Source organism: Polypterus senegalus, chromosome 6 (genome assembly GCF_016835505.1).
Source record: "Polypterus senegalus isolate Bchr_013 chromosome 6, ASM1683550v1, whole genome shotgun sequence".
NCBI classification, from domain to species: Eukaryota; Metazoa; Chordata; class Cladistia; order Polypteriformes; family Polypteridae; genus Polypterus; species Polypterus senegalus.
In genome coordinates this window covers 184,239,928-184,267,636 of record NC_053159.1, presented here as the reverse complement: position 1 = coordinate 184,267,636, position 27,709 = coordinate 184,239,928, and the positions used below count along the sequence as shown (strand labels likewise).

Genomic DNA, 27,709 nt, shown 5'->3' with positions numbered 1-27,709 from the left:
TCCCCTATTGTATTATTAATATGTAGCCTTAGAATGCCTAATCTCACAGACTTACCACTGTTTATAAGGTATTAGGCAATTAGATGTGGTAAAAAGACAAGCAGGAGTTAAGTTACACATAAAATAATGTATTATTGATAATATTCATAAATGATAACAAAATGCAAAGTACATTTCAATATTGGCAACCATACAACCTGATAAATGGTGATGTGTGATTCAGGTGGCACACAGACTTGTAGTTACTTAAAATGTCTCTAGTTAAGGCATCATTGGTGCTCAGCTTTCTTCAGAACGGGCCTCAAGCCTGGTCAATATGTCTGCTGAGCTGTGCTCTTCATTGTGCTGTTCTTGTCAGTTCATGGTGTGATGGTCTTCATCAGTTGTTAGCAACAGAAAGATACTTCTGCATCATCACAGGTTAGCAAGAGATGCTTCTTTTTCAGATGTTAGTAAGAGAGAAATTGTGAGGTTAAGCACGTACATTTATAAATGTTCTGTCCAACCCCTACAGCCAATAGGACATCATGGTACTTAAAGGCCTCTGAGACAAGCCAATTCCAAACAGCCATACCTCAGACCAATGGGGGAAACAGAACATCTTAACACCTGCCAACACCCCCAAGACCATATGTTAAGCTAACCTGGCTTTGTGTGGGGGATGAGAGAAAGACTTTAGCAAAGAAACACTCGCCAAACTGGTTTAAGACACATCCTCCTAATCCTGTCGTAAAATTTCAAAGAAAATTAGTTGTAAACGTGGGGGTTTAAACACGAATGCCTCTCACCAAAGTAACACTAAATGACATTGCTTTGCCTAAATTACAAATAAAGACATACAAAACATTTATGAAGTTATATGCAAAATCTTGCATCACAACACCCACACAATCTGGATACCATGCTAAGGCCGGGCAATAAACTAATTATGTCAGGGTCAGCAGAAGGCAGAACTGCATGGTGGTTTACCAGCAACTCCAGTGTGAGGAACCGTGAAACAAAACCCAAGTGGAGGCCGTGCTGAGGCCCTCCAGTGAGCCAGATTGACTTTACAGAGACACAATGTGGAAGAGAGACTGGACTTGCAAACAACAACAACAAGAACATTTATTTCTATAGCACAATTTCATACAAATAATGGAGCTCAAAGTGCTTTACATGATGAAGAAAAGAGAAATAAAAGACAAAGTAAGAATTACAATAAGGCGAAACTCATTAACATAGAATAAGAGTAAGGTCCGATGGCCAGGGAGGACAGAAAAAAACAAAACAAAACTCCAGATTGGCTGGAGAGAAAAAAATAAAATCTACAGGGGTACTGAGGCCACGAGACCACCCAGCCTTCTCTAGGCATTCATAAATATAAATGATCAGTCCACATTGTATTCAGGGTTCTCATGGAAGGACTTGATGATGACAATGTTCAGACTCCACACAGAGAGTGGCCTGGTGAGACATTCAAACCAAACATTCTGGATTGTCTGAGGGTGCAAATATCGTTCAGTGGTGTCAGGTTAGAGAGAGAAGAGGTTGGATGATGTGCAGATAGTGAATTAGGAAGTGCAACGGATTAGCAAGGAGGAGGTAAGGACAGCGATGAAGAGGATAAAAAATGGAAAGGCCGTTGGTCCACATGACATACCTGTGGAAGCATGGAGGTGTTTAGGAGAGATGGCAGTGGAGTTTTTAACCAGATTGTTTAATGGAATCTTGGAAAGTGAGAGGATGCCTGAGGAGTGGAGAAGAAATGGACTGGTGCCGATATTTAAGAATAAGGGGGATGTGCAGGACTGCAGTAACTACAGGAGAATAAAACTGAACATGAAGTTATGGTGAAGAGTAGTGGAAGGTCAGTTAAGAAGTGAGGTGATGATTAGTGAGCAGCAGTGTGGTTTCATGCTAAGAAAGAGCACCACAGATGAGATGTTTGCTCTGAGGGTGTTGATGGAGAAGTTAAGAGAAGTCCAGAAGGAGTTGCATTGCGTCTTTGTGGACCTGGAGAAAGCAAATGACAGGGTGAGGAGAGAGGAGCTGTGGTATTGTATGAGGAAGTCGGGAGTGGTAGAGAAGTACATAAGAGTTGTATAGGATATGTACGAGGGAAGTGTGACCGTGGTGAGGTCTGTGGTAGGAGTGATGGAGGTGGGATTACATCAGGGATCGGCTCTGAGTCCTTTCTTATTTGCAGTGGTGATGGACAGGTTGACAGACGAGATTATGCAGGAGTCCCCGTGGACTGTGATGTTTGCTGATGACATTGTGATCTGTAGAGAGAGTAGGGAGCAGGTTGAGGAGACCCTGGAGAGGAGGAGATCTGCTCTAGAGAGGAGAGGAATGAAGGTCAGTAGGACCACCAAGACAGAATACATGTGTGTCAATAAAAGGGAGGTCAGTGGAATGGTGAGGATAAATGAGTAGAGCTGGTGGAGGTGGATGAGTTTAAATACTTGGGATCAACAGTACAGAGTAACAGGAATTGTGGAAGAGAGAAGAAGACAGTGCAGGCAGGGTGGAGTGGGCGGAGAAGAGTGTCAGGAGTGATTGGTGACAGACGGGTATCAGCAAGAGTGAAAGGGGAGGTCTACAGGATGGTAGTGAGCCCAGCTATGTTATATGGGTTGGAGACGATGGCACTGACCAGAAAGCAGGAGACAGAGCTGGAGGTGTCAGAGTTAAAGATGCTAAGACTGGCATTGGGTGTGACGAGGATGGACAGGATTAGAAATGAGGACATTAGAAGGTCAGCTCAGGTGGGACGGTTGTGAGACAAAATCAGAGAGGCGAGATGACGTTGGTTTGGACATGTGCAGAGGAGAGATGCTGGTTATATTGACAGTAGGGTGCTAAGGATAGAGCTGCCAGGGAAGAGGAGAAGAGGAAGGCCGAAGAGAAGTTTTATGGATGTGGTGAGAGAGGACATGCAGGTGATTGGAGTAATGGAGCACGATGAGGAGGACAGAAAGATATGGAAGAAGGTGATCTGCTGTGGCGATCCTTAATGGGAGCAGCCAAAAGAAGAAGAAGGTACCAGGTTAGATTTTAATAATCTGGATTCAGTAAATGAATAAGGACTCAGTTTAAGCACAAAAGTTGAAGTCAATAATCTATAAAATGCTGACTTGACAATGATCAGCTAACTTTATAGTATAGACATAAAATAAAATACTTCACAGACGTGGACACATTTGTCGATCCCCTTACATGTTATTGAAGAAGTGCTAGATGCCATCTGAAAAGTGATGAAATGAAAAGCAATTGTCCCCTCTCTAGCTGTATGCCTTGGATATGTCATCAAGTAAAGCAAAGCGAGTGTGACGAGAGACCAGGTATGGCTTCTTCTACAAAGATCTTCTCAAATGGCCTAGACACCTTTGTTGGGACCCCTACAAAACATCATAAAGAAGTGGCTTTGAGTGATTTTTCAAAGTAGCCATTTTCTTGACTTCGTTTCACACACGTCTCCGATCGTGCAATCAGTCATTCAGCAGATTTCAATGGAGAAAAGTCGTCACAGTGCTGTTTGCTGTCATCGTGTGTCCCACACTGAACATGGACCAGAGAAAGCAAAGGAGAGAGTTGTGTGAGGAGATCAGAAGGAAAATGACAGACAAGCATGTCAAAGGCTAAAGCTGGAAGACCACCATCCCCAAGCAGCTTGTTGTTCCTGTGACGATGGTTTGAAATAAGTTTATGGTCCATGGGACTGTAGCTGGTGGCACGGTGGAGCAGTGGGTAGCACTGCTGCCTCTTAGTTAGGAGACCCAGGTACGCTTCCTGGGTCCTCCCTGCGTGGAGTTTGCATGTTCTCCCCGTATCTGCGTGGGTTTCCTCCCACAGTCCAAAGACATGCAGGTTAGGTGCATTGGCGATCCTAAATTATACCTGATGTGTGTGTGTTCCATGTGATGGGCTGACGCCCTGCCAGGGCTTTGTTTCTGCCTTTTGCCCGGTGTTGGCTGGGATTGGCTCCAGCAGACACCCGTGACACTGTGTTAGGATATAGCAGGTTGGATGATGACTGACTGACTGCCTGATATTCACATATCATTGTGTTTTTATTTACTTTCTTATTTCACAATACAGTCAACCCTCGTTTATCGCAGTTAATCCGTTCCAGACTTTGCCGCGATAAATGATTTTCCACGAAGTAGGATTCTTTATTTATAAATCGAATATGTTCGCAGTTAGAGCATAGAAAACCTGTTTACGACCTTCTAAATATGTTTTTTAACATTATTAGAACCCTGAGGCCATGAAATAACACCCTTTAGTCAAAAGTTTAAACTGTGCTCCATGACAAGACAGAGATGACAGTTCTTTATCACAATTAAAAGAATGCAAACATATCTACCTCTTCAAAGGAGTGCATGTCAGGAGCAGAGAATGTCAGAGAGAGAGAGAGAAAGAAAAGCAAACAATCAAAAATCAATACGGGCTGTTGGGCTTTAAGTATGAGCACCACGATAAAGCAGCCGCAAGGAAGAGAGCAATGTGAAGGTAGTCTTTCAGCATTTTTTAGAGGAGCGTCCATATCCTCTAGGCCTTTGTGCAAACAGCCCCTCTGCTCACACCCTCTCCGTCAGGAGCAGAGAATGTCAGAGAGAAGGAGAGAGAAAAGCAAACAATCAAAAATCAATACGGGCTGTTTGGGCTTCCAAGTATGTGAAGCACCGCGCGGGAGGCATATTGTATATCATTGAGGAGTTTTATTTAATATGTAATACGTGCTCTGATTGGGTAGCTTCTCAGCCATCTTGCAATAGCATCCCTTGTATGAAATCAACTGGGCAAAGCAACTGAGGAAGCATGTACCATAAATTAAAAGACCCATTGTCCACAGAAATCCGTGAACCAGCAAAAAATCCATGATATATATTTAGATATGCTTACATATAAAATCCACGATAGAGTGAAGCCGCGAAAGTCGAAGCGCGATATAGCGAGGGATCACTGTACAGTATATTAATTTGTGCCTTTTATTTAATTTTGTCCAAAATACTCCACCATACCACTAAGCTGGTGACTTTATAACATTATGGAGGTTCATTTGTTTCCTGTTCAGTTTCCATTGCTGTGAAACCTTACGTAATTAACCCTTTCGGCCCTGACATCCTATTACTAGTACATAAATAGACAGCCATTTTAGTAAAGCACAGGTACGTTTGTGGCCGTTGCTGCTGTTAGCGGAGACTGGAGAGACTGGCATACAGTCCTTGAAACACGGATGTGAAAAATGGACGCTTCCGGACTGTGCGCACCACTTTCAATGTTATTTCCCTGAGAAGATTGAAGTATTTGGCAGCTGTTGTATAATAATAGTGATTTTTTTTTTTTCTTTTCATTTTTGAGCTTCCAAAGGTAAAATATCTCACAAAATATTTTTCCCAGGGCTGAAAGGGTTAACCTTTTGTGTAAATAATGAACAAAAGCAGAGTCTATGGGAAGGTGTCAGACAAAGTAAAGGTCATCTATTCATTTACGCACTTTTGATTTGGACGTTCCCTAAATGAGTAAAGGTCATGTAATGCGATAGAAAATGGCTGCGCTGAGCCTCCAGACCGACTTGTGCTGCAGTGAGCAGTAGGATTCATGCTGTGTTGCCTCAGGTACCAATTCATGCTTTCTGAATATTTAATAGCGATTTTAGGAACTGACTGATTTTTTCGTTGTCCTCTGGTTTGCAGAAAAAAAAGCAATGTGTCCTTTCATTCCATTTGAGATTTGGTGCAGTTTCTGATCCCTGCTAGCCGAGGTATCGTAGTGCTTTGCAAACCCACAAGCCGCCAAACTGCCCTCCTCCGTTTAATGATATCCAGATTACCAGTGCCCTCTAGTGGGCATTTGCAGGAAAACGCAATGTACAGATTGTGTTAATTTCTTTCACTCCATGCTGACAGGGTAGGCACCTGCCGATTCCGGGTAGTAAATGGATGGATGGTTTGGTGTCGTGATGAAGAGTATTAGGCAGTACTGGGCAGTGCCACAAAGCCATTGTTCCAAATAGGTTGGGCATCAATCGTTCCCCAAGAAGCTCAGGGTCGTTTTCTTGTCGTCAAAGTTGCGTTTCTCGTATCTTAGCCAGTTCAAGTGGACAGGTTGTATTTTCTTCACAGCTTATTCACTTCACGTATGCCGCGCACTGTCCCATAGTAAATATGAACGACCCAGTTTGGTTAGACAGATTCATTAACCCAAAAATGGTTCGGCGCCCTTTCAGACGCAACAGGCGTTTGTCCTGCGGCTTAAACACCTTTTAAACCCCCCCAAGCCCAAATCGGTGGCACTGTGACTAATGCGACAGTTTTGATCTGGGCAACGTGTCGCGTGGGGGCAATCAGGAACCTCGAAGCTGGCAAAGGCTGATAAAACGGCAGCAAATTGGAGCTGCTAGCAAATACAAAGCGCGTCAGAAAGGCTGCCTGCCAGCGTGGGCGGAAAGAGCGCAGCTTCGGCATAATCCCATGTCGCCCTATAATGGATAAAAACATTACGCTCGTTTTAATTGATAAATTAGACAAATAAAAAACAATTTAAAAGAAATTATGGCAGCCCAATCATCATCAAAAAGGAAGAGCGAACGCAGAGAGAAGCCTTTCTTGTGGGGGCTCAGGGGTGCTTTGTCTTCTTGTGTTTCTTTGCTGCTCTCTCGGCCGGCCATCGCACCTGCGTAACACTTGGCAGCTTAGAGCTGATGACTCTTGACAGGCTGTCAGTTTTACATACGGAGCGAGACAGATTAAAATAATTAGGGTTAAGTGCAAAAGAACATTTCTCGTACAAAACTGAATCGCTTGTTTCTTAGAAATGGCATCCCAGGAATTTTTCTTCTGAAGAGCGATGAGCTCTTGAAGAGGGAGCCGGAATGAAGGATGTCGGTCCGGTCTCGGGAGCTTTTGTTTCTTGTACATTCATTTCATTAAAGGGGGTATTGGCGTGCTTATTCTCATAAAATAAAAAGAACAAAATGGTTGCTATGCCGATTGTTCCTTTTTCCTGCTATTTTATGGGTTTTCTTTTTTCCGCCCCGTGCTTTGACGTCCATTTCATTTTGGCTGTTCACGTCTCTTCGGGTGTGATTGATTCCACGTCCCATCGTCTTGTACACCCGTTACATCATTTTATATGAAGGCCACTTTCGTTAGAAAATGTTTCAATAAGAACAGCACATTCAGCCTACTATCTTATTAACTAAGGTTGCCACACGTCTCTTATATACGGGACATATCCCATATTTGATCATTTTGTCCCCTGTCCCGTACTGACCTTTCAGGGACACCCAAATGTCCCGTATTTAGTTCATTTTCCAATTTCGTAATGAAAATATATTTTTACTACCTTCTTACGGTACTTAGTTGTAACTTTGTAAGTAATTAAACTTTCTTTTCTCAGATTCTCTTGATGAAAAGAACCCAAATGTAACGAGGAAACGAGTGTGTGTTGCCTGTTTGCAGCTCGTTCAGTTGCTATGCTGGCTGAGGACGGCGACACTCTTACTGTTTTACTCTCCAGCCGCGCTGCTGTGCAGTTCTGGGTCAGCATTGCAACATGCAGGGTCGACAAAGTGGGTTCTTATTACTCGCCACGGCCCACTTTATTTCTGTCTTTATTAAATAATAATAATATTTCTCTGCTGTCTGTTTTAAATAAATACAGGTAAAACTGTTACAATGAATATCTTTACAATGTCATTTTCATTACAACTAAGTATTTTTATGGTCCCAACAGTTTCCCCATATGACGCGAGTCTATAGAAATCTCGTTACTACGAAGTACATTCAGCAGATACTTTCATTACAACGAAATGCCCAAAAGACCTTGAAATGCATAAATGATTCATCCACAGAGCAGTTAGTTCTGTGGTCACAGCTCAGTTGTGCACAATGATCCCCAAACAGAAACATCCATCCATTCATTCATCCATCCATCCTCTACCGCTTATCCAGGGTGGGGTCGCGGGGGGCAAAAGCTTGAGCAGAGATGCCCAGACTTCCCTCTCCCCGGCCACTTCTTCTACCTCTTTTGGGGGAATCCCAAGTCGTTCCCAGGTCAGCCAGGAGACCTAGTCCCTCCAGCGTGTCCTGGGTCTTCCCCGGGGCCTCCTCCCAGTTGGACATGCCCGGAACACCTCACCAGGAGGCATCCTGATCAGATGCCTGAGCCACCTCATCTGACTCCTCTCGATGCGGAGGAGCAGCGGCTGTACTCTGAGCTTCTCATCCTATCTTTAAAGGAAAGCCCAGACACCCTGCGGAGGAAACTCATTTCAGCCGCTTGTATTCGCAATCTCGTTCTTTCGGTCACTACCCATAGCTCATGACCATAGGTGAGGGTAGGAACGTAGATCGACTGGTAAATTGAGAGCTTTGCCTTATGGCTCAGCTCCTTTTTCACCACGACAGACCGATGCAGAGCCCTCATCACTGCGGATGCCGCACCGATCCGCCTGTTGATCTAATGCTCCATTCTTCCCTCAGTCATGAACAAGACCCCAAGATACTTGAACTCCTCCACTTGGGGCAGGATCTCCTCCCCAACCCTGAGAGGGCACTCCACCCTTTTCCGGCTGAGGACCAGGGTCTCTGATTTGGAGGTGCTGATTCTCATCCCAGCCGCTTCACACTCAGCTGCGTACCGATCCAGAGAGAGCTGAAGATCACGGCCTGATGAAGCAAACAGGACAACATCATCTGCAAAAAGCAGTGACCCAATCCTGAGTCCACTAAACCGGACCCCCTCAACGCCCTGGCTGCGCCTAGAAATTCTGTCCATAAAAGTTATGAACAGAATCGGTAACAGAGGGCAGCCCTGGCAGAGTCCAACTCTCACCAGAAACGGTGAGACGGTTTGACTTACTGCCGGCAATGCAGACCAAGCTCTGACACCGGTTGCACAGGGACTGAACAGCTCTTATCAGGGGGTCCGGTACCACAAATTCTCGGAGCACCCCCCACAAGATTCCCCGAGGGACACGGTCGAACGCCTTTTCCAAGTTCACAAAACATATGTAGACTGGTTGGGCAAACTCCCATGCACCCTCCAGGACTCTACTAAGGGTGTAGAGCTGGTCCACTGTTCCGCGACCAGGACGAAAACCACACTGTTCCTCCTGAATCCAAGGTTCGACCATCTGATGGACCCTCCTCTCCAGGACCCCCCGATTAGACTTTTCCAGGGAGGCTGAGGAGTGTGATCCCTCTGTAGTTGGAACACACCCTCCGGTCCCCCTTTTTAAAGAGGCCAATCCAGAGGCACTGTCCCCGATGTCCATGCGATTTTGACGTGTCAACCAAGACAGTCCTACAACATCCAGAGCCTTAAGGAACTCCGGGCGTATCTCATCCACCCCCGGGATTGTCATTTATTTTTCTTTCTTTGAACTTTCATTATATTGTTTTTTTTTTGCTGTTTTTGTTTTCGGTGGTTTTCAGTGATACTTTTTGCTTATCGCTCGTCAACATTTGAAAAACATCCATTGAAATTTAACTCAATGTCACCCTCCTATGGAAACGGCAGACACGAAGAAACAATAACAGTTCATATTAGAAAAACTTACATTTTTTGCAGCTCTCGAATGCGGCAAAATGAAAAAAGGAGTTTGTGAAGTGAATTTGGAATTTCGTTATCGAAACTGTCAACTTTCTTCAAAGGCCGAGCAAAAAAAAAAAGAAGAAAAATCTCGGGTTGCAAACGTATGTGAACTGCTGCATTTGAAGACGTCGAAAAAGCCGTTGTTATGTGGTTCAGTGAGGCTCGTTCAAGAAACGTTCCTATTAATGCGGCACTCATTCAAGAAAATGTGAGGTTTCTAAACTCTCTTGGGACCTCTTGGGAGCGTCCCGAAGTGCGATCACCGCATCTGTCGAAGACTGTTTATCCATTGCTGGAGCAACAGCAGGCTCACAGCTCTGATGTGGCTCTTCACCGAAGCAAACACAAAAGATCTCGATGGGTGATGTAAGAAACGTTGTAAATGCAGGGCACAGGATTACTTGGCCACTAACCTGGCGCCAACCCTGCCTGACTGCTGTGTCTGTGTATAGCAGAGTGGCAGATCACACGCTACAATAAGTAACCCTGCTGTTCCTGTTTCAAGATGAATAAAGCTGGTTTTGCTAAAGTACTGAGTCTCAGCCTCGTGTTTTGGGGTGCAAGACAAGGACTGATAGCGCGACCCTGATCTTTAAGGATTCGCTTCTGTGGCGCCGCTCTGCAAAGTTGTGAGCCTCCAATTACCCTGCCGCAGCAACAGACAAACAGTCTTCCACAGACGCTGTAATCGCACTTCAGGACGCACTTCAGCGTTTCGTTCCCGTTGGGTGGGGAGTGGGGGGTCTCAAAAGAGTTCAGAAACCTGACAATATGAAGAAGAAGAAGAAAAGGATGATTCAGCTTCTGATTGATAACTGCGCTGCTCACAATATGCTTCCACATTTAAATAATGTTTGCGTTGAATTCCTCCCACCCAATTACATGGCAGCGCTTCAGCCATTGGATTTGGGCATCATTCACACCCTGAAAGTGTATCATCGCAAGGAAATGCTGAGAAAAATTCTCGTCAGTGTAACTTATAGTCAGGAGGAGATTAAAATTAACGTGAAAGAAGATATTGAAATGATTGAAAATGCCTGGGCGCAAGTTAAAGAAAGCACTATAGCGACAAGTACAGAATCTCAAAACTACAAAATGTTTTTTAGGTTCCTGGGAGTTCGTTGTAATTTTACTTGTATGTTCAAATGATTTCACTTTTACCGAATTGTTTTTTAGCTTGTATTAAATAATTTTCAAATGATTTTACTTTTGTTTTCCTCACAACCCATTCAATTCCTTGCTTTATGTTTTTAAGTTATGTCTCTACTTTTATATAATAAAACTGCTCAAAAAAATTAAAGGAACACTTTGAAAACACATCAGATCTCAATGGGAAAAAGAAATCCTCCTGGATATCTATACTGATATAGACTGGGTAATGTGTTAGGAACGAAAGGATGCCACATCGTTTGATGGAAATGAAAATGATCAACCTACAGAGCCCTGAATTCAAAGACGCCCCAAAAATCAGAGTGAAATAATTATGTGGCAGGCTAGTCCATTTTGCCAAAATTTAATTGCAGCAACTCAAAATTGTCCGCAGCACTTTGTATGGCCCCTGTGTTCTTGTATACATGCCTGACAACATCGGTGCATGCTTCTAATGAGATGACAGATGGTGTTGTGGGGGATCTCCTCCCAGATCTGGACCAGGGCATCACTGAGCTCCTGGACAGTCTGAGGTGCAACCTGGTGGCATTGGATGGACCAAAACATAATGTCCCAGAGGTGTTCTATTGGATTTAGGTCAGGAAAGTGTGGTGGCCAGTCAATGGTATCAATTCCTTCATCCTCCAGGAACTGCCTGCATACTCTCACCACATGAGGCCAGGAATTGTCGTGCACCAGGAGCCACTGTACCAGCATAGGGTCTGACAATGGGTCCAAGGATTTCATCCTGATACCTAATGGCAGCCAAGGTGCCTTTGTCAAGCCTGTAGCGGTCTGTGTGACCCTCCATGGATATGCCTCCCCAGACAATCATTAACCCACCACCAAACTGCTCATGCTGAATGATGTTACAGGCAGCATAATGTTCTCCATGGCTTCTCCAGACCCTTTCACTTCTGTCACGTGCTCAGGGTGAACCTGCTCTCATCTGTAAAAAGCACAGGGCACCAGTGGTGCATCTGCCAATTCTGGTATTCTATGGCGAATGCCAATCGAGCTGCATGCTGCTGGGCAGTGAGCTCAGGGCCCATTAGAGGACATGGGGCCCTTGGGTCACCCTCATGAAGTCTTTCTGGTTGTTTGGTCAGAGACATTCACACCAGTGGCCTGCTGGAGGTCATTTTGTAGGGCTCTGGCAGTGCTCATCCTGTTCCTCCTTGCCCAAAGGAGCAGATACTGGTCCTGCTGATGGGTTATGGACCTTCTATGGCCCTCTCCAGCTCTCCTAGAGTAACTGCTTGTCTCCTAGAATCTCCTCCATGCCCTTGAGACTGTGCAGGGAGACACAGCAAACCTTCTGGCAATGACACGTATTGATGTGCCATCCTGGAGAAGTTGGACTACCTGTGCAACCTCTGTAGGGTCCAGGTATCGCCTCATGCTACCAGTAGTGACACTGACTGTAGCCAAATGCAAAACTAGTGAAGAAACAGTCAGAAAAGATGAGGAGGGAAAAATGTCAGTGGCCTCCACCTGTTAAACCATTCCTGTTTTGGGGGTCATCTCATTGTTGCCCCTCTAGTGCATCTGTTGTTAATTTCATTAACACCACAGCAGCTGAAACTGATTAACAACCCCCTCTGCTACTTAACTGACCAGATTAATATCCCAGAAGTTCCATTGACTTTATGCTATACTCTGATTAAAAAGTGTTCCTTTAATTCTTTTGAGCAGTATATATTGATCTGGGTGTGTAGGGGGCGGGCGGCACGGTGGCACAGTGGGTAGCGCTGCTGCCTCACAGTTAGGAGACCTGGGTTCGCTTCCCGGGTCCTCCCTCCGTGGAGTTTGCATGTTCTCCCCGTGTCTGCGTGGGTTTCCTCCCACAGTCCAAAGACATGCAGGTTAGATGCATTGGCGATCCTAAATTGTCCCTAGTGTGTGCTTGGTGTGTGTGTGCGTGTGCCCTGCGGTGGGCTGGCATCCTGCCCGGGGTTTGTTTCCTGCCTTGCGCCCTGTGCTGGCTGAGATTGGCTCCAGCAGACCCCCATGACCCTGTAGTTAGGATATAGAGGGTGGGATAATGGATGGATGGATACAAATAATTTTTTTTTAATAATCAAAACTTGAAAGTGAACGCTCTGGGGTCTCTTTGTTGCACATCACAGCAGCACAAGTCTACCTTTTCTTAAATCACGTCATCTCTTCATTTCTCCTTACATAACCATCACAATGTCTTCAAGTGCTGACTCAGTGCTGTGCCTTGCTGATCTTTGTTGACCTGATTCTGAGACCCCCTTTTAGATACCCTAGACCAGGGGTCCTCAGTCACAGTCTTGGAGGGCCGCAGTGGCTGCAGGTTTTTGTTCCAGCCCGGTTGCTTCATTAAACACCAATCCTTGCCAATAATTTAATTTCATGGCTTGTTAGTTGCTTTAACTCTGCCATGTCAGCTCATTCTCATATCCTACATTTTTTTTTCCTTTCCATCCAAAATGATTTGAAGGCTAAAATGGAGGAGTAATTCTCAGTCCTTCACTTTTTTCTCTTCACTTTCCTTCCAAGTATTTAATTAAACCCAATACCGCGTGATAAATACACAGAGGTGGAAACGAGCTACTTAGAGAACTGCAGCTTTCCTTTGTCATTTGCATCTTATTGCTAATAAGGAGCCATTAAACACCAAGACTCCATCTGTTTAAGACTAAAATAAGCAATAAGGGTTCAAAATCTTAACGAGCGAGACCACTAAAGTGAAGAAGAGGTGTTACTGGAGGAATAAGAGCTTCTTATTAAGCAATTGGTTTGGAGCAAAAACCTGCAGCCACTGTGGCCCCCAGGACTGAATCTGCCCACCCCTGCCCTAGACAAGTGTTGTCCAACTCCAGTCCTGGAGGGCCGTAGTGGCTGCAGGTTTTCATTCCAACCCTTTTCCTAATCAGAGATCAGTTTTCACTGCTAACTAAGGCCTTGTTCACACGGGCGTTAAGTTTTTGGATAAACGAACTTGCTCTGAACGTCCTAGACGTTTATGTTGCATTTTGTGGTGGCGATCGATTGACTTCTACACCGGCGTTCGTTTGTCTCTGTCTAACGCCAGCCTGCAGCCCAAATTGTAGTTTGTGTGTTAACCTGTGGAGGCAGTGTCGGGAACTGGATATGAAAGCCCTTGTCGTTTTATTTGAGGTGCCTCCTTTCAATATGGACCATTTTGCTATGTTAGATATTAATCTTCTTGTTTTAAAAATACTCGTAATACGGCGATGTAGGGAGAGAAAAAATCGCCGCCGCTACTGGGTTCATCCTCTGACTGCACAACGTCAGGTTAAAGGAAGTTTTTTTGTGCTTTATGAAGAAATGCGAAAATTTCCGCGCAAGTTTTTTAATTATTGTCGGATGTCGGTTTGCACTTTTGATTGTCTGCTGCAGCTGGTGCAATGCCACATTGCACGCCGATCAACCAATATGCGACTTGGTGTTAGCCCCGAAGAGAGACTACTTGTCACTTTGAGGTGAGGAAACAGTAGTCGAGTGTGCGCTTACACCGGTGTTGTGCACGGAAATGCCCCCCCTACATAATCGTTATCAAATATTATATTAGAACATAAATGAATAGGTTCATGGTTTACAAATTACATGAGACAATAAAATAAAATAAGCAATATGAAAATATATATCCGGTCCTCCGAAGCGTAAAATAAACGCGCAGAAAACGAACTAGAAGCGGTTTCCTTGCGTTCGTTGGGTTTTGAACGCCAAGAAAAAGCTGCATGCAACATTTTTTTGATGCCGTATAAACGCGCTGACGGACAAATGCACGTCACCAAAGCCCATGTGAACACTCTCATTGACTCCTACGTGTAGAAAACACTCGGCGCTTGATCCGCGCTCACCGGACGCTACGAACGCAAAAAAAACCGCTCGATTTTAACGCCCGTGTGAACAAGGCCTAACTCCTTTTCCCTTCATTTTAATTAGCCCTGAATTGATTTCTTTCTTCATTCAACGACAGCCAAACAGAAATGAGACGTGAAACGAGCCAACAGATGACCAGCTAAACTGGGATTTCAAACTCCAACCAATCTCTTAATCAGAAGTCGATTCTTGCTGTTAATTAAACTCGTTATTTTATTCCATGGCCTGTTGCTGCTCTCATTCTGCCACAGCAGACATTTCCAAAACTGTTGATTTTTCTGTTTTTTCTAAGAACACCATCAAGATGTTTTGGTGACCTGAGCAGACCAACATGACCGAGATCTTCACCTTTCTTTATTTTCAGGTTAGCTGGTCTTGTTTTGTGTCCCCTTAGTTCACGGGTGTCGAAGTCCAGGCCTGGAGGGCTGCAGTGGCTGCTGGTTTTCATTCTAACCCTTTTAATAATGAACAAGCAGTTTTCACTGCTAATTACCTTTTTTCCCTTCTTTTTAATAGCCATGTTTTTAAGCATTCAGTCCTCTCAAATGATTCTTCTCTTCATTAAATGGCAGCCAAACAAAAATGAGATGTGAAATGAGCCAACAAATGACCAGCTAAACTGGAGCTTCCACCTCCAACCAATTTCTCTCCAACCAGTTCCTTAAAGAGAAGACAATTCTTGCTGTTAATTCAATTTGTTATTTAATTCCACGGCTTGTTGCTGCTCTCATTCTGCCACAGCAGACATTTCCAAAATGGCTGATTTTTTCTAAGAATATCGTCAAAATGTTTTGCTGACCTGAGAGATCAGCCTTTTTTATGTTCAGATAATGTGGTTAGCTGGTCACGTGGCGGCTCGTTGTGTCTCATTATTGTTTGGCTGCCAGTTAAGGAAAAAAGAAATAATTCGACTCAGACCACTTAGTTAATTAAAACTAAGACAAAAGAAAAAAACAGGTCACTAATTAAGAATGTGGTTAGAATGAACACCTGTAGCCATTGCGGCCCTCCAGGATTGGAGTTTGACACCCCTGCCTTAGTTGTTTTCCTTAATGAGCAGCCAACCAATAATGGGATACAAAATGACACAAAACAACTGGTGTCCATCACACGATATCTGAAAATAAAGAAAGGTGAACGTCTCAGGAATGTCGATCTTCTCAGGCCCACAAAACATTTTACCAGAGCTAGGGATCTGCACTGGCGATCGGAAGGTTGCCGGTTCGAATCCCGTAAACATCAAAAGTGACTCTGCTCCATTGGGCCCTTGAGCAAAGCCCTTCACCTGCAATTGCTCCGTCCTGGGTATGACGTTAATCTGCATCCAGCCCTGCATGTGGGCCCTCCAACCTGCAGGGGGTTGGTGGCAGAATTGGCACTCCAGCCACCAGAAAAAACCTCACACTGGTTCCATTCCATCTGAACTGGTGTGGTGCTGAGGTGTCACCTGTCGAATGGCTGCACTCGGGTCCTAATCTAAATCCTGAGTTGGTTTGTCGTGTGGTGGGTGCGGCGATGTGCTGTATCAGCGCCCGCTCCTAACCTCTCTCTCTCTTAGAAAAGAGAAAATGAACAATTTCGGAAATGTCTGCTAATGCACCACGAGAGCAGCAACAAGCGAGCAAGTTTAATTAACAACGAGACTCTGCGCCTCATTAAGCAACTGGTTGGAGTTGGAGGCCCTGACTTAGTTGTTCTTCTAGATAGATAGATAGATAGATGTGAAAGGCACCATATAATAGATAGATAGATAGATAGATAGATAGATAGATAGATAGATAGATAGATAGATAGATATGAAAGGCACTATATGATAGATAGATAGATAGATAGATAGATAGATAGATAGATAGATAGATAGATAGATGTGAAAGGCACTATATAATAGATAGATAGATAGATAGATAGATAGATATGAAAGGCACTATATAATAGATAGATAGATAGATATGAAAGGCACTATATGATAGATGGATAGATGTAAAAGGCACTATATAATAGATAGATAGATAGATTGATATAAAAGGCACTATATAATAGATAGATGTGAAAGGCACTATATAATAGATAGATGTGAAAGGCACTATATAATAGATAGATGTGAAAGGCACTATATAATAGATAGATAGATACTGTAGATAGATATGAAAGGCAGTATATAGTAGATAGATAGACATGAAAGGCACTATATAATAGATAGATAGATAAATAATATTTTAGTATAGTTGGCAGGATTAGATAGATGTGAAAGGCACTATATGATAGATACTTTATTAATACCAAAAGACACTGCAGATTAACAGCAGAAGACAATAAAGCACAAATTATAATAATCTCAGTATGCTGACAAGGTACACATACACATTGCATGAATTATCTGGAAAAAGGTTATCAAGGTGTAGACATTTGCTAATGTAAATTGATTTGAATTGCACTTATTTACCAGTTACAGTCTCACCGTAGTGGATGTCGGCCACCAGCACAGTGTATTTATTGCCTGTTAAGATGTCTGCTCGACCAGCTCAGTGCTGTTTAGCGCATAGTAAACAAGACCACCTCAGCTGAGTGGTGACTCATTAGCCCTGATGGCTGAGGGTAGAGACAAACTCACATGGCGTTCCTCGGAGCAATGCAGCTGTCTCCGTCTGCTACTGAAGGTGCCCCTCGTGTACGGGGTGAGGGTCCTTGTCCAGGGTGGTCAGCAGCTTCCTGAGTGACCGCTGTTGTCCCCCTTCCTTCAGTGAGTCCATCCTGTCTCCTAAGATTGAACCAGCTCTTCTGATCAGTTTATTTAGCTTGTAGGCATCACTTGCACTAATGCCGTTTCCCTGATACACTTGAGTTTTTGCCACTACTGACTGGTAGAAAACATGGAAAAGTGGCCCGCGTGCTCCAAACGACCTCAGCCGCCTCATCAAGTACAGGAGATTGTGACTCTTCTTGTATACAGATGGCCTCCATCTTGGTACTCCGCTCAGGCCTGTCGTCCAGAAGTATTCGTACATCCTCAGTACCTGCAGAGCTTCACTGTTAATGAGAACCCTGGGCAGACTGGGCTTGACCTTCCTGTAATTATCTCATTTGTGTTATGGACATTGAGGTGCAGGTGCTTCGATTTGCACAACTTAACAAACTGCAAAGAAAAGGCCACGGAGAGAAACTCAAGAAGTTGTCCCTTGTTAAATGTCCCGTAAGTGAAGGAGTGTGGCCTTTGCTTGATTGACTGGCACCCATCCAGGGCTAGTTTTGCTTTGCACCAAAATGCTACTAAAACAGACTCTCATCTTGCTGTATGCCTCTGTTGAGGATATAAGTGGGTCCAGATATATCTAGGCAAGTGGATCTCAGTATGTAGTGTGAAACACTGGTGAGCACAGCTGCCTCACATCTCCAGGGTCCAAAAATGAAATCCAGGCCTGGTCTTTCTTTGTGTCTCAAAAACACGGATTATGTTAACTGAAAAAACGAAATCATCCCTGTGTGCCTGTGCTGCACAATCAATTGACGTCCTATCAAGGGTTGGTTCCTGCCTCGTCCACAATGATGACAGCCTTGCATGTGCTCTGGCCCCCTGTAACGTTAAATTAGATATAATGAAAGGGGATGTGAGATACTGCCATTTAACGTGGCATAAGACATTTGTATGGAAATTGTGTTTTCATTAAGCTACTGGCACTTGTGACGGCGACCCAACCTTCAGAGCAAAACACTGAAAGGAGCTGCGAGACAAATGAGTGGGCAGTGTGTGCAGACCCTCAAAGTGAAAGGCACAGCAGAAAACATTCCAGTGCTGAGCGAAGCGAGTTGGTGTGCAGTAAGATTTGAAATACACCAGCTGATCACTTTATTAGTTTGACGTTTGAGAAAAATGAAAACATTACAACAATCTGGACGACAAGAGGCCATTCAGCCTAACAAAGCTCACCAGTCCTACCCACTTAATTCTACTAAAATAACGTCAAGTCGAGTTTTGAAAGTCCCTAATGTCCCACTGTCAGCCACACTACTTGGTCGCTTATTCCAAGTGTCTGTAATTCTTCGTATTAAGCAAAACTTCCTAATGTTTGTGTGAAATTTCCCCTTCACAAGTTTCCAACGGTGTCTCTGTGTTCTTGATGAACTCGTTTTAACGTCACCGTCTTGATCCACTGCACTAATACAATCATCAATCTGACAATAGTAATTAACAAGAAACATCTACAGCATCAAAAGGTGGAGAGACAAAGCCACATAATCTCGAGAAAGAAGCACAGAACACACCGGCTGTATGGCATTAAAGGTGACCTTCATTATGAAGCGCTCGTCTACAGTGAACAGCATTTCAAGGTGGGGGACGTTACTTATATTGGTTTTATTTATTTATATAGCACATCTCTCTCTCTCTCTCTCTCTCTCTCTCTCTCTCTCTCTCTCTCTCTCTCTATATATATATATATATATATATATCTTAACATCAAGGATCCCCTCACTGACCTTACGTTCAGTGCTTTTGGGGATGCAGGTTTGTCCTACTCCATAATCCTCTAAGCTTGCCCATATCTCACTCATCCACATACTGTATCTAAATTTTCAGCCTGAAACCTCAAAGTCCTAAAAGGGGAAGTCTTAACCTCAGGGTCCCGTACTAGAGTCTTAACATCAGGGACCCCTACTAGAGTCTTAACCTCAGGGTCCCGTACTAGAGTCTTAACATCAGGGACCCCTACTAGAGTCTTAACATCAGGGACCCCTTTACCAATTTTAGGTAACTTCTCCGGTTCTTCCTATCATTGAAAGCAATTAGATCGTCTACCCCTCGCCCAAACACTAAACTTAAAGTGAGTAACAATGGAACCTTGATGTTAAGTTAGTGTTCTTTAAGAATAATATTTTGGAGCAGTAGTAATTCTTTTTATGCCTAATATAGTAAGTCATTTTTAATTTTTTACAGTGCACTATTTTTGAATTTTCATTTTTTACTTTTTTATAACAGGTTTATATACACAGTACGGGCCAAACGTTTGGACACACCTCGTCATTCAATGTGTTTTCTTTATTTTCATGACCATTTACATTGGTAGATTCTCACTGAAGGCATCAAAACTATGAATGAACACATGTGGAGTTGTGTACTTAACAAAAAAAGTGAAATAACTGAAAACATGTTTTATATTCTAGTTTCTTCAAAATAGCCACCCTTTGCTCTGATTACTGCTTTGCACACTCTTGCCATTCTCTCGATGAGCTTCAACAGGCAGTCACCTGAAATGGTTTTCACTTCACAGGTGTGCCTTATCAGGGTTATTTAGTGGAATTTCTTGCTTTATCAATGGGGTTGGGACCAGCAGTTGTGTTGTGCAGAAGTCAGGTCAGTTGGACGATCATTTATTTTTCAACAGGACAATGAACCCAAACACACCTCCAGGCTGTGTAAGGGCTATTTGACCAAGAAGAAGAGTGATGGAGTGCTGTAAACGGTCATGAAAATAAAGAAAGCACATTGAATGAGGAGGTGGGTCCAAACTTTTGGCCTGTACTGTATGTATATATATATATATATATATATATATATATATATATATATATATATATATATATATAGTGTGTGTGTGTGTGTATGTATGTATATTGTAAAAGGTGCTATATAGCGCCCGACCCGGCACAGACCACGCAGAGGCACGTGTACAAAAACACACAGGCTTTATTTTTTTCTTCAGCTGTGCAACACGTCTCCCCCGTGCCACACAGCTCAAACACAGTCCCAAAGCACAAAACAAAGCACAAAACAAACCACAATTCTCCACCTCGCTCCACCACTCCTCCCAGACAAGCTTTGCCTCCTTCCTCCCAACTCTGGCTCACCAAGTGGTGGTGGCTGGGCCCTTTTATAGCCCACCCAGAAGCGTTCCAGGTGATTAACCACCTGGTCCTAATTGCACTTCCGGGTGGGGCTGCAGGCTCGTCCAGCCAGGCTGTGGGAAGCAGGCAGCTCCCCCTAGTGGCCACGCCGGGCCCCAACCAAGCTGTGGAGTACTTCATCTCCCATGGAGCCCTGCGGGTGGTTGGGAAAACACCATCAGCCAGGGAGGCTGCCACCAAGCGTCCCGGGGGAGTTACTGGACTGTCCATGGCGGCTCCCCCGGAACATAAGCAGCAGGGGCATCCTTGCTGGGCATGGGACCCGGCTGTCCTTCACAATATATATATATATCTATCTCTAAATATTATCTTCATTTAGATCTTGATCTTTGCTTGTCCGTGAATCCCACGCATGCATAGGCCGCCTTCCAGTTTAGTACGTTGTTGTTACTCACGGATGTCAACAATGTGCCAGAATAACGAAAGGGGTGGTGGACAGTGTTACGCTGGTTAGCTCCTGAGGCCTGGTTAGAGAATGAGATTGCCGAAGATAAAAGGTACGTGCCTACGTAACATATGAATGAAAGAAAGACAGCGGGTAAAATGAATGACAACGTAACAGCACGTTCCGGAAATTATTATTGTTACGTTGTAGCCGGCGAGTGCTGCGCGTCTCACAGTTGTACCGTGGCTTGCTCACATGTCAGTGAAGTGATCCTTATTTATGCTTTAAAGAGCCTGGATACCTATGTGTCCCCCTTTTATAACCATAGCTCCGTGTATATTGCCTTACTCTTTGGATTGCCACAAAGCAACCTGCGAGACTGGAGAAAGGTTGAGAAGACATCGTGAGAGGAAACGACAACGTCGTGAAAACGAGACGGACTGTGATTCCAAGTAGGCCGTTCCTATTGAATCAATGTCCAAGGGTTTTCTTTTGTAATTTTGTTTCCCTTATAAAAAATCATAATGCTGTGCGACGAAGGGCCCAGTTCACGACTGGCAGCCGCGTTTAAACAGGGAGCCCTTCACAGACAACTTTAACACGCTCAACGTAGTTGGGCGCACATGGCTAGTATATATATATATATATACACACACATATGTATTAGCAAAATACCCGCGTTTCGCAGCGGCGAAGTACTGCCTTAAAATTTTTATTAAGAACAAAAGTAAACCTTTTTAAACTGAGGGAAAATCTACCAATAATTATTTGTTAAGGATCTCTTTGTATACCACATTGTGAGTTCGGCCCTCCGGTTGTAATCTGACCAAGCTGTGCGCTGAGCTTACTCTTGAGCATGTAACGTACAGTTGGCCATGTGAACAGTAATCTTGTCTCAAATCTCACAGCTTGGATTGCTGCTCTCATAATCGGTTTGAGTTTCATGGTTTGTTTCAATGACGACAGTATTTGCAGGACTTGTGTTGAAGTGACATTCGACATCTGTCAAGCGTTGTAAGCACACAACCGGTTTCATTGATAACTTCACATCCAGCTTTTGAGAGTTTAAACATTCATAAACATCAAAGTGTCCACTACTGAAATCGTCACCTGTGAGTCTAAGATGTTTAAGAGGCATTGGCGGTTGTCCAAAGGTGTAAAATATTTGGCCATTTCGGTACACTTGAAAGCGACAACCGAACAATTCAGCGGCAGCCATCAACTCACATGAAGATCCACAGGTGAAGGGCTTAAGCATTTCACTCTTCTAGTGCTCCTGTGTAGTCTAATTATCTCCTGTACCGTCATCAGTCCACACCTTGAACCTGTCCAGTCATTCAATACATAAGACACAATGGATATCAAGAGTGAGCCTGATATGGCCGTGCAATATGTAACACAGAGAATGGAAAAGGCAGGTGTCATCTCCGGGCATGGAAACCACTCGGTAAGTGACAGTTCTTTGATCGATGGTGATCACCTCGATAGACATGTTAATGTGGGTACAGTTGGAATGATAAAGGAAATGGGTACCTGAACAATGTAAAGTAAGTCTAAAATACCTACACAATAACTATAACCGTAATAAATGAACAATTAAACAGCGGAGATGCCGTGGATTAAATAAAAAGGCTGCAGTTATCAGCAGGGAGACGTGAATACAGTGGCAAAGCAAAGAAGGGAATGTAGAGACTGGAGCGACGGACGGCCTTATATAGGCAGGCAGCCAACAACGTGGGAGGCATTGGGATGTGTGACTCAACGCCGCCTCACACGGTGACCGAGTTGCAGGCTATGGACGTATATTGAACGTAAGTAGGATTCAGTTAGCGTTGGGAACCCGCATACCGAATTTCTTGAAGATGGGCCCATAAATAACAAAGATCGTTGAAAAGTTCAATATGGCGGCCAATGGTGGCATCATACCACTGAAATAAGTATGTACATTGGTTTCGGTTAGCGCAGGGAAGCCGCCTACCAAATTTCGTGAAGATGGGGCCATAAATAAGAAAGTTTAACATGGCGGACGTTGTCGACCGTTATGACCGTTAAAAGTAGAATTTCAAAATGAAACCTGCTTAACTTTTGTAAGTAAGCTGTAAGGAATGAGCCTGCCAAATTTCAGCCTTCTACCTACACGGGAAGTTGGAGAATTAGTGATGAGTGAGTGAGTGAGTGAGTGAGTCAGGGCTTTGCCTTTTATTAGTATATATATTATACTAGCAAAATACCTGCGCTTCGCAGCGGAGAAGTAGTGTGTTAAAGAAGTAATGAAAAAGAAAAGGAAACATTTTAAAAACGTAACATGATTGACAATGTAATTGTTTTGTGATGTTATGAGTGTTGCTGGCATATATATATATATATATATATATATATATATATATATATATATATATACATACATGTGTACATATTTAGACACACACATATACTATGGGGTGCCAAACAGGCAAATACATTGATTTTGTGAATTTAGCTTGGTCGGGAGGGCCGCAAAGAAAAAGCCACTTCTCAAGAAAGGCCACATGAAGGCTCGTTTGAGCTTTCCCAGAATGCACCTTGAAGATTCTGATGTCAAGTGGGGAAAAAAGGTCTTCTGGTCAGATGAGACCAAAATCAAACTAATTGGCCTCAAAACCAAATGGTTTACTAATCTCAGTATGTCTTGATTTTGACTTTTTATGGCTTTCCTCAGCTGTAGCTCTGATATCTTTCACTTGGATATTAGAGGTGGCATTGAGTAAGTAAAGCTGGGAAGAATTTTTTTGTGTGTTTTTTCATTTAATCCTGTAAAGCAAAAAAAAATGGGAATATTTTGAACGGGGGCTCTTTTCTGTACCCACTGTGTATATGTATGCTCTGACCTTTTTCTTTCATTTTTTTTTACAGAGGAAGTTAGCTGGAGAATAAATTAATTTGTACAGATATGTTAGAGCAGAGAAACTGGCAACAATCGGTACCATTTTTACCAAAACAATGTAGTTAGAACGTTATTTTTATTTCCATACATGTTGGAATAAAACTCTAAACACTGCAAAAGTGTCATTAGGTTTGTCAGGGACACCCAGAAAAACAAATTTGAGATATCTACAAGTAATATGTGTCGTTTGACTGTTTTGAAGAAGTACAAAAAGCAGGATCCTTTTTCTGTGTTTTGACTGTTTTCAAATAAGCATCCCTAGCGTGTACGTCCATTACTGAAGACCAATGGCCCACGTGTCATTCTAAAGGGCAGATCTTACTCTGTCAGAATATATTTGGTTTAATTGTGCTATTCATCCAAATTCTAACACCACGAGACGAGACTTATTGGAAGATTTTTTCAAGTCCCGCAAGATGAGACTTTGGCCATGTGATTTTTTTTTAAGTCCCGCCCTCCTCTGCAAGATGAGACTTTGGCCATGTGATTGTTTTTTAAGTCCCGCCCTCCTCTCAACCATAGAAAACCACACACACGGCCCTCTCACCTCTCATTGGTGTGAATGCTTTTGTCAGACGCAGTTCCTGCTCTCTCAGCTCTTCTACATTTTTATGTTTTTCTCACTTTAAGTTCCCAATTAAAGTGGACGCATTATGTCCAAATCTTTTTGAAGAATTTCATCATGAAGGGTTATTATCAAAAGAAAACGTGAGTACACGGGAAATCCTAGCACAGAGAAACAATGAAGTAACACGGCAAATTGGTTAAATGCGTATCAATAGACTACACTGAAACAGTTGGTGGTGATGGTGCGGAAAATGAAAACATCAACTTAGAATATCGCGAAGAATATCTACAAACGTTAACACCGTCCGGTCTTCCAACGGCCAAATTACTGTTGAAGGATGTGTCCAAGAAAGGTCATGTAGCACATCTTCAGGGGATAACATTAGACAACAAAGGAAATCTTGATATGCCATTCGTATTAAAACGTTTACAGTTTCCCGTTACAATAGCTTTGGCTATGACAATTAACAAATCGCAGGGACAAACATTCGAAAAAGTCGGTTTATTTATCAAAGAGAAAGAAATGAAATTCACTCACGGGCAGTTATACGTTGCGATGTCACAATGAAAGTCCAAACATGGAATCAAAATTCAATGGAATATTGACGAAAATGTAATTCCAAAAATTGTTTTAACTGAAGTTTTACAGTAAAAGTGTAAGTTTACAAAGTATTTGCTTGTTAATTTCAAAGCCAAACAGAAAGAAATCGTATAACGTGACGAATACCTCGAACCCAACATGAAACATAATTTTCTTTCAAATTATTAAGTTTTACTGTTTTTTTTTACTATGGTTAATTACTCACTGTAATGTAAAATAGTTAGTTCTATCATACATATAAAATCTGTAACAATCTGTTTAAATTGTTTAAATTGTACATCCGCATCCCCATACGTGAGTGGCAGAACCACAAAGTGATTGGCAAGCGAAATAGAAATATAGAAAGTGGAACACACAGCAAGTGGAATGTGGTGTCATTTGAAAGTTGAAAATTTGGTAGATAATAGTCTGTCTGGGGTGGCACGGTGGCGCAGTGGGTAGCGCAGCTGCCTCACAGTTAGGAGACCCGGGTCCTGTCTGCGTGGGTTTCCTCCGGGTGCATTGGCGATCCTATAAAATTGGGTGTGTGTGCCCTGTGGTGGGCTGGCGCCCCGCCTGGGGTTTGTTTCCTGCCTTGTGCCCTGTGTTGGCTGGGATTGGCTCCAGCAGACCCCCCCGTGACCCTGTAGTTAGGATATAGCGGGTTGGAAAATGGATGGATGGAATACAATAGACAGAACAATGAATTAATTACTAGTATTTACGAGTTGTGATTGTCTTGATTTCTTGACCTTAATCCATGGATAATGGATGGATGGATAGATAGATAGTCTGTCTGTCTGTCCAATTGTCCAGAACTGAATAAGGGTGTTTAAGAAAGCCAATGGCAGGGTGTTAGGGGTTAGGTGTTGCCGTGATGCAGCAAGTCGGCCATCTTTGAGGGAAGAAAGAAAAACATGACAGTGTGGTGTCGGAGTATGCGATACAATATTTTAAAGGCAAAACACTGAACTTCAATTACAGCAATGAGGAAATTAACAATTTAATTTAAAAAAAAAAGAGTATCATTGTTCTGTCCACCGGCAGGTCAAAAACAATGGTGCTGAGTTTAAAGGGTTAAGAAACGCATTGACTGAGATACTGCACTGGGGTTTTTAGGACAATACAATTCAATTTATTTTTGTATAGTAGCCCAAAATCACACAAGGATTTTAACAGCCCCCCAGCCTCTCTAAGAAGAAACTCCCAAAAAATACCCTTTTAGGAAAAAACATTGGAAGAAACCTTAGAAAAGGCAGTTCAAAGAGAGACCCTTTTCCAGGTAGGGTGGGTGTGCAGTGAGTGTCAAGAAAAGGGGGACAAGACATGCCAGTTAGGTGGATTGGCGATCCTAAATTGACCCTAGTGTGTGCTTGGTGTGTGGGTGTGTTTGTGTGTGCCCTGCGGTGGGTTGGCACCCTGTTTCCTGCCTTGTGCCCTGTGTTGGCTGGGATTGGCTCCAGCAGACCCCCCCGTGACCCTCTAGTTAGGATATAGCGGGTTGGAAAATGGATGGATGGAATACAATAGACAGAACAATGAATTAATTACTACTATTAATTACTAGTATTTACGAGTTGTGATTGTCTTGATTTCTTGTCTTTAATCCAAAATTGATTTTGTTTCTCTCACTCCAGACGCTGGCCAAAGTCAATCCCAAACTGCAGTCAATGCTGGATCTAATCAAAATTAACAGGACCAACTGGGACGAGCTGCACAGAGAGAGACAGCAGAAGCAGAGGAGCAGCGGCGCCATCAGCAACTTGGCCTCCATTAGCAGTCCAAGTAGCATCGCCAGTCCGGCTGGCTGCAGCCTGCCGCCCGACAGCACCAGCTAGGCCCCCTGCAGAGCGGGCCCTTACTCCCGGTGGGTTTCCACACGTCAGCCTGAGGCGACGCTCAGCTGCGCTGCCAGAGTGTGGCGCTCTTTTTAGCTTTTGACGCCATTGTGGATTCTGTCAGAAGCACACAGACACACCTTTTTTCAAGGAGGGCAAGAAGGATTTTGGGGCATCCCAGCTGCGATGGGCTGTGCCGCTTTCTGCAATGCTGGATGGTATTGATACCCTGGGTGTGTACTCAAGCTTAAGGGGGGTTGTGGGGGTTACAGGGGTGAGGGGTCGAGAAAGAGAGAAGTGTGGGCATATCTGGCCAGAGGAGCGCACAGTGAGTCCAGCACTTTAAAATGCACGTCTATAATTCATTCATGCATCGGGGGTCCGGGGGGAGTTGCCCAGATCCACAACTCTCGAGTATTCACTCATTCGGACAATTTTAAAAACTGACGGGTGGTGCCACGAACAGGAAACAAAAAAAGGCGGTCATTACGCGTGTGTCCATACTCACCTCCATCTTGTGCCAAGCTTTGTGTTTGGGCAGGAGACCAAAGCGACGATGTGCAGTTGATAGGCAGCTGCCAGACCACGGATTCTTGGTATATTCCGGAAGCTGAATGGCAGGGGTCCGTATCTTTAAATGAAAGCCCACAACCCTCCACTCGGAGGTTTTTGCCTCCATGACCGTTCCCTTGCTGTCATCTCCTCAAGGTCACAGGCTCACATTTTGTCATCATCTTATTGTGGGACATGAAAAGCCATCAAGAATGGCGCTGGCGAATGAAAGGCGCTTCTATGTAATACAGAAAGAAAGACCAAAGGGTTAAGGCCATTATAGTTCATCTGTTGACGACGTTTGTTACAAAGCACACGTTTATAAAAATTAGGCGATTTCTAAAAAGGCACTA

The 27,709-nt window shown here is 43.6% G+C and overlaps 1 protein-coding gene across 1 annotated transcript in view; it reads left to right on the top strand.

Moving 5' to 3' along the window:
• pde11a (phosphodiesterase 11a) overlaps positions 1-27,044 on the top strand; it is a 401,879-nt gene extending 374,835 nt beyond the window's left edge. The window contains exon 20 of the mRNA XM_039757714.1: positions 26,604-27,044. Coding sequence (XP_039613648.1) covers positions 26,604-26,804 — 201 coding nt within the window. The 3' untranslated portion in view covers positions 26,805-27,044. The remainder of the gene's footprint in view (positions 1-26,603) is intronic.
• Positions 27,045-27,709: the final 665 nt, after the last annotated feature.